This window comes from Mus pahari, chromosome 6 (genome assembly GCF_900095145.1).
Source record: "Mus pahari chromosome 6, PAHARI_EIJ_v1.1, whole genome shotgun sequence".
Classification (NCBI taxonomy): domain Eukaryota; kingdom Metazoa; phylum Chordata; class Mammalia; order Rodentia; family Muridae; genus Mus; species Mus pahari.
Window position 1 is genome coordinate 69,241,990 of NC_034595.1, and position 10,201 is coordinate 69,252,190.

Below are 10,201 nucleotides of genomic sequence, written 5' to 3' on the forward strand. Positions count from 1 at the left end.
CTGGAACTCACTCTGTAGTCCAGGCTGGCCTCGAACTCAGAAATCCGCCTGCCTCTGCCTCCCGAGTGCTGGGATTAAAGGCGTGCGCCACCACCGCCCAGCTTTACCTGAACTTCTGATCCTTCCACTTTCAGAGTGTTGGGGTTACAACAAGCATTGTGAGATAAGTTCTCTCTTTCTCTGGTACCTAGGCTGGCCTTGAGAGCCTTCTGCTACCTCCTGAAACTGCAGCATCATGCTAGGCTCAATTTTCATTTTCTTAAAATTTTTTGGTTTTTCAAGATAGAGTTTCTCTATACGTAGCCCTGGCTGTCCCTAAACTCACTATATAGACCAGGTTGGCCTCTAACTCACAGAGATCCACTTGTCCCTACCTCCCTAGTGCTGAGACTAAAGGTGTGTGCCACAACCACCTGGCTAAATTTTTATTTTTATTTATTTATTTTTTCCAAGACAGGGTTTCTCTGTATAGCCCTGGCTGTCCTGGAACTCACTTTGTAGACCAGGCTGACCTCAAACTCAGAAATCCTCCTGCCTCTGCCTCCCAAGTGCTGGGATTAAAGGTGTGAGCCACCACCACCAGGCAATTTTTATTTATTTATCAAGTTCAATATATTAAGTGTCTCTTATATCATTTAAGAAACTGTCACCAAACTGAAGGCCATTTGGATTCCCTTCTGCACCTGTAGATTTCACTGTCTTCTCTCCACGTAGGCCCCTGGTTATCAACTTATGGACTGTGACCCCTTGGTGAGGGGCCCATACCAGACATTTATGTTACAATTCATAACAGTAGCAACAATACAGCTTTATGCTTGGAGGTCACCGCGCCGTGTACTGAAGGGCCACAGCATTAGGAAGGCTGAGGGGTCTCCATTTCTAGAAAATGCAGCTGGAGAGGGATAATAGTCAGAGCCTGTATTTCTTGCAAGTGAACAGACTGTACTGTCCCCATGGAATGGCTCTGGCACTCTGGTCAAACATCAGCTGGCCACACACATGTGGATGTACTTCTGGACTCTACTGTCACATTGATCTGCATGTGTACTTTACGCAACACTCCCTATCCTGGTTATTGTACAAATCTCACAGCAGGTGATGTGAACCCTCCCCCACCTGCTTCTTTCTAAAAATGTCTTTACTTCCATATAAATTTTAAAATCCATTGCCAGTTTCTATAAAAACAATAAATTAAAAGAGAGGGAAAAAAACCTCAACTTCTCTGAGATTTTGATTGGAAATGATGTTGAATTTGAAAACAAATCGGGGAGGTTCGGTGTCTCAGCAACTGCGTGGCTTCTGATCCTCTGCAAGGATGGTTCTGTCTCAGTATTCCCGTACTCTGAGTGTCTGTGGGCTCCTGCCCTGCTCGCCATCTTTGTTGATATGGCTGTCCTAGCTGTCATGGGAGGTACAGGCACACAGAAACAACTATCCCACTATACTGAGTGTCATACCCTACTGTCTAGAGAGTGACATAAATTGGGTCACAGTGCCCTACCCTCCTCACTGCCCACCCCCTGACCAGGCCACATCCTGCTGTGTTGACAGTTCGGATTCCTTTAAGTCTAGAGTGGAACTTTTCAAATCAGTTCTACTGGAGAATTTGCAGACAGACAGTAAGCTGCATTAAAGTATAAAACTTAGAAAGTTGGACAGACTCTCGTTCACGAATCCCTCACCACAGCACCCATGGCTCATTCCGTGCCCTGCACCCCGTGCCTCCCTTCACTCTCCTTGCAGAGAAAGGCTGACCTGCTCCTCAGTCACTAACCACCAGCCTCACTTTCTTATGGAAGGAGCCATGTAGCAGGGTCTCCTTCGTAGGCTGCCTTGGTTGTTTGGCTGGTTGGTTATTTGAGACAGGGTTTCTCTGTGTAGCCCTGGCTGTCCTAGAACTCACTCTGTAGACCAGGCTGGCCTCGAACTCAGAGAGCACCCCCTGCCTCTGTCTCCCCTGTGCTGGGATTCGGGTGTGGGCTACTATGTCAGTGTTTCAACAGGAATGCTGGGAATCCAAGCTTACATCCTTATGCTTACACAAGCATTACCTACTAAGCTGTATCTCTCCGATCCTCACTTGGCTTCTTTTACATTGCTGCATGGTACTCCATGACAGGGCTATGTCTTTTTGTTTGTTTGTTTGTTTGTTTTTGTTTTGTTTTGTTTTTTTAAAGACATTTTGTTTAAGACAAGGCCTCGAGTGGCCTGGAGTTTGCTACGTAGTGTTGGATGAAGTTGAACTCCTGGTTCTCACATCTCAACCTCCCAGTGCTAGGACCATAGGCATGTGACATTATGCCCTTCTGGAATGCCACATCCTGTCTGTCTATCCATCTGTTGACAGACATCTGGGCTGTGTTATAGTCTGAGGCCACCACGAATGGAGCGGTTGGTAGCATTCCAGTGCAGGTCTGTGTTGACACAGCCTTCTTATTCCGTATGTGTGCCCAGTGACCAAGGCTAAGAACTGTCTGTCGCCCGTGCCCTCAAGTCCTCCACAGACTCTTTCATGAGACAGCTCTCGGCCTTCACTCATTTTTATTAGGCATCTACTGTCTCACTGTTAGTCATAAAAACCTTATATTCTGCACATAAATCTACACAAGGATTGAATTTTTACTGCAGGATATTCTACACCAAGTACTGAGGATCTTCCCATTCTGAGTTTTACTGTTTTACTCTTTTTGTTTTTTAAAGATTTATTCATTTTATGTGAGTACATCATCGCTGTCTTCAGACACATCAGATCTCGTTACAGATGGTTGCTGGTTACCATGTGGTTGCTGGGAATTGAACTCAGGACCTCTGGAAGAGCAGTCAGTGACCTTAACTGCTGAGCCATCTCTCCAGCCCTTTTTTATTCTCTTAATTACATCTTTTGAATAGCAGGCAGCTTTAATTTTGGTAAAAATTATCTAATTTTTTTTCTTTTTCTTTTTTGGTGACTGAATCCATAGCTTACTGTGGGCTAGGCAAGCGGCCCAGCCCTGAGCCAGAGCCTCGAGTTTAACAGTTTTGATCTTTCAGCTTTTCCTTCCTTCCTTCCTTCCTTTCTTCCTTCCTTCCTTCCTTCCTTCCTCCCTCCCTCCCTCCCTCCCTCTCTTCTTCTCCCTCTTTCTCTATCTCTCTGTTTTGCTTTCTCTGTGCAGCTCTGGCTGGCCTGGAACTCAGTCTGTAGATCAGGCTGGTCTTGAATTCACAGAGATCCTCCTGCCTCTGCTTCCCGAGTGCCAGGATGCTTCAGCATCTTATAACCTACCTTACAGTCTTTGTACAAGTGCCTTTGCCAGTTTGTTTTGGTTTTGGAACTCTATCCCATGCTGGCTTTACACTCATAGGAATCCTCCTGCCTGAGTCTCCCAAGTGCTGAAATTACTGCTGTGAGCCATCATACCTGATGGTGTTCTTTCAACTTATAAAAGTAAACTGTGTAATTATGACTTTTATTCATTCGAACAGGGTTGTCCTTTTACATCCTATCCATGTCTTATGTCTGTACCTTCTTGCTTTAAATTGCTATGTATCATCTATGACATCATCTCACTTCTTGCCACTCACCCCTATCCTCCATCTATGACATCATCCCACCTCTTAACCACTCACCCCTATCCTCCATCTATGACATCATCCCACCTCTTACCCACTCACCCCTACCCTCCATCTATGACATCATCCCACCTCTTGCCCACTCACCCCNCCCACTCACCCCTACCCTCCATCTATGACATCATCCCACCTCTTGCCCACTCACCCCCATCCTCAGGGTGGAAGGCCACTCCCTCTAGCTGCTTGGTCCAAAACGTGTGTCTCTGATGAGCTGTGTGGAATATAAAGGGGAAGGGGAGGCGTTCCGGGTGAAACAACGCTCATGTGTATGCTTAAGTCAATCATCACATTACGGGGCTCTCCAGAGCGGCCGCACCTTCTACCTCCTGCCAGCAAAACTACAGGTTACAGGATTTTTATGTTCTGTCCAGCATAAGACATTATTCAGCTTTCGAATTCTTGTCAAAGAGGGAGAAGCAGGTATTTTGTTTTAACTTGAGCATTTTGTAGCCTGAGAGTTTGTTTTCTTACACCCAGTCTCAGTGGTTTCTTAATTCTTTAAAATGCCTGTTACAGTTCTTTGCCATTTCCTGTTGAGGTACTGAGACCTCTAGCTGCTTCTCTCCATCTCTGCACAGGGCCTCACATAGCCCAGTCTGGCCCTGAACTCAGACCTTCCAATTCCGCTGCCACCCCACCCCACCCCACCCCCATACTGGGATTTCAGGTTTGCAGCCTGACGCTCCAACAACAGTTCTGGAGATCAGAGAAGGGCTTCCTGCACGCTAAGCCAGCACTCTGCCGACCAAGCCCATCAGGGTGCCTCTTTCTTTCTCGATGCAGTTCTCTGCATGTTCTGTACATCATCCCTTGCACATTTCAAACCCTGACGCTTTCTTTCCCGGCATAGTCTCTGTATGTTAATTTTGCCTGTGCTATCCTTAATAACACAAGGTCTTTACATTTAAAGAAGTTCGGGATTTTCTCCCTATGATTTCTCTAGGTTTTCTGCCATCACTGTGTTTATCCTTTGTTATTTGTTTTAACAATCTCATGTAGCCCAGGCTGGCCTTAACGTGGCTCTGTAGCTGAGGATGATCCTTTTCCCTGCACCTTCCAAGCGCTGAGACCCTAGGGCACCGTCATGTCTGTCACTGTCTAGGATGTCTGCTGCTAAGGTTCATCTCTTCCCTTCTCTTAGATGCCTAAGGCACTGATGCCGGCCTCCTCTTGACTGTCAGCTTCATTACAACCAGAAGCTTCTGGGAGAGGAATAAAGGATGTCCCTGGCGTGTCTCTGAGGGTATCTCCAAGGAGAACTAACAAATTGGGGGAGATGGGGGCGTGGCCTCACCTCCCAGGCTGGTGGCCTGGAGAGAACAGAAGCAGCAAAGGAGATAGCAGTGGACCCTTTCTGGTTCCTGGCTGCCATGCTGTCACTTGCTCCACTCAGTCACTGATTCTTCTCTTTGCTTCTCTGGGGCATTTGTCAAAGTGAAGGGATCTACAATTAGCTCTGTCACAGAGGTACTCTTTTACTTTCTCCTAATTGACCACACTCCTTGGGATCTTTCCTTCTAAAAAATTTGTCTTTTATGTGTTCATAATGCCTGTGTGCACAACTGCAGGTGTTCAAGGAGGACAAGCGAGTAGGACTGGACCTCCCCCACCACACACACACACTCCCAGAGCTTGAGTCACAGACTCACAGGACATAGGTTCTGGGGACAGAACCCTGATCCTCCGCCATAGGTAATGCATGCATTCGGGTAACCGCAGAGCCATCCCCAGCCCTGACCTGAATGCTTGAGGCTTTCTAAGGTCTTCGTTTGTGTGTGGATTTTGTGTAAATGGTTCTTCTCAGTCTCAGCCTCTTCAGTGAGGCATGTGTCCTTTCTGCTCTTAGTGTTGCTATCACACTCAATTCCTGCATACACGGCTTCTGTCTCTGCTCTCTAGTTTTCAAATTGTTCCTTGTTTTTAATTCCTGTGTAGCATCAACACTACCATTTCACTGTGTGACATTAAAAATGTCTTTATACGTGAGAGGGTGAGAGCCCCTCCTCACTGTGGAGAGAAATCAATCTGGATTTGTGCAGCTTCAAAGATGCAAGAGTTGCTGCACAAAGTCCAGGAAGGGAAAGGACAACAGCAAAGGTCAGATGTCTAGACTGGAGGGCTACAGTGTGAGTTCTGAACCAGAGAAGGCGGTGGATGACTAGGGCAGTCAATTGCACAGCGAGAACCGAGGACTTTCCCAATTTCTCATCACACACATAACAGATAAAGCCTGTGATTCAGGGACGGGTATGGCTCTGCTGGGGGAAGCTTGCTGTGCAAACATAGAGTCCTGGGTTGGATCCCCAGCACCACATGAAGATGAGGGGTGGTGACAAGCACCTGGAACCCAGGCACACAGGAGGTGAAGGCAGAAGAATCAGCAGCTGGAAGTCAGCCTCAGCTACATAGGGAGCTTTAGGTCAGTCTGGGCCACATGAGATCCTGTCTCAAAGAAAATTTAAAAATGATTCTAGAACAGTTCACTGGTGGCTTTTTCTAACAGTCCACAAACTGACCCCAAAATGCAAACTCATTCTTCGTGACAAAGGAAACTCCACGTATTTTCACTTTATTTATAATTAGACTGTACCTACTTACCTGAAGTCTACAGAAGAAATTACTGAATGATAAGAATCTGATTTAAGCAAAACCAGAAGGAACATTCTCCTGGAGTGCACTGCCAACTCGTCTCTCTTGAGCAGCTGGCAGAGCATGCAGCTGTGACCCGCTGGGCTCACACGGTTCCCCTCCACTCACACATACCATTCTGACCCCTGCTCTAGAATCAGGAAGTTTCCAGTACTGCCTTTAAACAGGAATGGTATGAAATCACTGCTACTTTTAAGTTTCCAGTCTGAGTTAGCTCAGCCATGAGATCAGTTGGCTGTGGCTGTGCAGTGGGGAACTCTACAGTTAGTACCAATACACACTGACAGCAGTATGAAGTCATACTTTTACAGTAAGACACCTGGGTACTTGGGGCGGAGCACATAGTTCAAACAGGAATACATGAATACTCTCTTGACTGGATGCACACACAGCCGCTTCCAAGTTACTTGTATGGAGACCTCCACCCCTGCCTTTCATTTTGTTATCTGAAGTAACTCCTAACTCCCCAAGAGGACTCTCTGCCCTCAGTTGGCCGTGGTCAGAGATGCTACCGATGGGCAAGCAGAAGGAAAGACAGCTCCTGACAAAAGGACTCCGTGTCCTACGCAGGTGGAGGATCGGTCAGACCCCAGACACCAAGTACTGAGACCAGAACGCAGACCTGTCCCCACTCAGGACCAATGCACTTTAAACTGAGTTTTCCCATGGGAGCAGTGGCACATAGCTTTAATCATCACAGGCAGAGGCAGAGGCAGGCAGATGTCTGTGAGTCTGAGGACAGCTTGGTCTATATAGCCAGTCCCTGGCTAGCCGTGGCTATACCATGAGACCCTGTCTTAAAACAAACAAAACCTTGCCCAAACCCTGAGTTTTCCCATCTGTAAAACTGGTTAAGAATGGCCTAGACTAAGCCGGGCGTGGTGGTGCATGCCTTTAATCCCAGCATTTGGGAGGCAGAGGCAGGCGGATTTCTGAGTTCGAGGCCAGCCTGGTCTACAGAGTGAGTTCCAGGACAGCCAGGGCTATACAGAGAAACCCTGTCTCAAAAAAACAAAACAAACAAACAAACAAACAAAACACATACAAAAAGAATGGCCTAGACTTTACAACTCTAGGAGTGTGATTTCAACCAAAACATTGATAATGTGCTAAGCTTCATGAGTCACAACTTTAAGATGTGGAAGTACTACTAAACACTTAATAGGAGCTAACACATGCATGCAGGCTTGTCGTGGAGGCACATGCTGGCAATCTGTGAGGCCAGCCTGGGCTACATAAGACAAAAGCGGAAGATGCGTGAGCTCAGCTCCAAGGACATGAGTCTTCAGAATATTTTAGTAGGGTCTGGAGAGATGGGTATTTTTTTATTTTACTGATTGATTGATTGATTGAGACAGGGTTTCTCTCTGTAGAGCAGGCTGGCCTCGAACTCAGAAATCTGCCTGTCTATGTCTCCCAGGTGCTGGGATTAAAGGCATGCGCCACCACTGCAGGGCAAGAGATTGTTCTTCACTTAAGAGCACTGGCTGCTCTTCCAGAGGACCCAGGTTCAGCTCCCGGCACCCACATGGTGCCTCTCTTAGTTAATGCTCTATTGCTGTGGAGAGACTCCATGACCCTGGCAACTCTTTTTTGTGTGTGTGTGTGTGTGGTTTTTTTTTGTTGTTGTTGTTGTTGTTGTTGTTGGCAACTCTTATAAAAGAAAAACATTTAGTTGGGGCTGGCTCTTAGCTTAGAAGTTTAGTTCATTATCATCCCGACGAGAAGCAGGCAGACATGTTTCTGGAGAGGTTGCTCAGAGTTCTGCATTTCGATGGGCAGGCAGCAGGAAGAAGAGAGACACAAAGTCTGCCCCCGTGACACACTTCCTCCAACAAGACCACAGCCACCCCAACAAGGCCACAACTCCCAATAGTGCCAGTCCCTGGTGACCAAGCATTCTAATATATGAGCCTACGGGTAGCAATCTTATCCAAGCCCCCACAGGAACTCACGGCTGTAACAGTATGCATGTCACGCACGTACATATGCTGAGGCACACACGCTTATACATTAGTTTCTTTTTTAAAATTTCTCAGAGGGCGGCCAGATCACGAGAGCCATGAGAGAAGAACAGCAATATGAACACGTGTATTTATGCCAAAGCCCTGACAAGTGGACTGTGTGGACCACACTGCCAATAGATGCTGCATTTAACACTTCTTGCGAATGACTGCCCTTCTGTACGGATGTGCACTGCGTGCACTCCAGGATATGCATGTATATAGACATCTTTATTAATCCTCTTTGTGTCGGTACATTCATTCACCTCACCTGTTTGTGTGGCTGGTGGAATCCAGGCACAGGCTATGATGCGGTGCTGACCAGCCAGCTCTGTGTCCACAGTACTTTTGGTTGCTTTCATCTTTGTAAACAATGGAGGTGGACACTGGTGCATCTATCTCAGCTTGTTATTCCATTTCTTTAGGAAGAAAAACTTGTGCTCGCTTTATTTCTTTGGCAAGTAAAACCTGATTAAACAGTATGTGTTTAAACTTGTGAGTATGCGGGCTGGAGAGATGGTTTGGAGCACTTGTTGCTCTTACAGGAGACGCAGGTCTGATTCCCAGCACCTACATGGCAGCTCACAACCATCTGTAACTCTAGTTCCAAGGGATCTGGCACCCTCTTTTTTCCTCCCCTGAGACAGGGCTTCTCACTCTGTAGACCAGGCTGGGCTTAAACCACAGAGATCCACCTGCCTCTGCTTCCCAAGTACTGGGATTAAAGGCCTGCACCACCGTGATCAGGAACATTATATTCTTTATAACTTTGATTGAGTTTTGTGTGATAAATAAGAAGGATGCGACTTGACATTTTCAGACTAGATTGGGCAACTGTCTGAAACTAAAGTAGGCTAGTCCATCTTTGCCCTTAGATCTAAATGCTCCTGTCTCTTACACTTGTGCCCTGCAGGCAGCAGACCCATCGACCCCTTCCTGTGTCAGTGCCCCTCTGACTGAGTGTGGCTGAGAAGAGATCTGAAGGCTAGAAAGGTAAACATCTCTTGCTTTACTTTCTTTTGTTTTTTCAGTTTTTTTTTTTTTCTTTAAATGGGTCTGGAGATCAGCTTAGCAATTAAAGCACTTGTTGCTCTTACAGAGGATCAGGGTTCCGTTCCCAGCACCCACATGGTGGCTCATAGCCATCTGTAACTGCAGTACCAGGGCATCTGATGCACTCTTCTGACAAATGTGAACAACAGGCAAACACGTAGCGCATTTACATACATGCAGAAAAATGCACATACATATAAAACAATAATATTAATAAATCTTTTTTAAAAGAATTACATTTGCTCACTGTGTGTGTGTATGTGTGCATGTACAAGCTTGCTGGGATGCACACATGGAAGTCAGAGGACAAACTGTAGGAGTCTGTTCTCTCCTTCCACCACGTAAGTGCTGGGGATCAAACTCAGGTCACCAGGCTTGACAGCAAGTCCCTTTTCTTATGGAGCCATCTTGCCAGCCCAAACTCTTTATTTAAAAATAGAGATTTTAATGAAACATACTTTTTTTAATGCATAAAAATAAAATTCACATTTAAGTAGACAGATGTTCTGACTTCTGGCAAATACATACACTTGTGAGGGCATGGCCTGAAACAAGATGTTTAACATTTCATCATCCTAGATAATCCCTTCAAGTTTCCGCAATCCTCTATGTAGATTACCCACAGATGTAATCTCCACAACTGAGGACTAGTTTAACCCTTTCTAGAACGTACTCTAAATGGAATCATGATTAGTACTCTCTCCTCCCCAACTTATTTTACTCAGTGCATAGCTACGGGATTCACCCACATTGTCTTGAGTAACAGGAACTTGCTACACTGTGCGCTATAGCACAGTGTGCTCCCTGAACACTACAGCAGTGTGCTCCCTGATCACTATAGCAGTGTGCTCCCTAATCACTATACAGCAGTGTGCTCCCTCATCACT

At 46.2% G+C, this 10,201-nt stretch overlaps 1 protein-coding gene across 8 annotated transcripts in view; it reads right to left on the reverse strand.

The window, feature by feature from the left end:
* The window catches only part of St3gal3 (ST3 beta-galactoside alpha-2,3-sialyltransferase 3), a 208,587-nt gene that overhangs the window by 162,251 nt on the left and 36,135 nt on the right, over window positions 1–10,201 (reverse strand). For 3 of the 8 annotated variants that reach the window (XM_029539585.1, XM_029539584.1, XM_029539583.1), the window contains exon 3: window positions 3,755–3,820. The exons of the other annotated variants lie outside the window; for them this stretch is intronic. In XM_029539585.1, coding sequence (XP_029395445.1) covers window positions 3,755–3,820 — 66 coding nt within the window. The remainder of the gene's footprint in view (window positions 1–3,754; window positions 3,821–10,201) is intronic. 8 annotated transcript variants of the gene reach the window in all.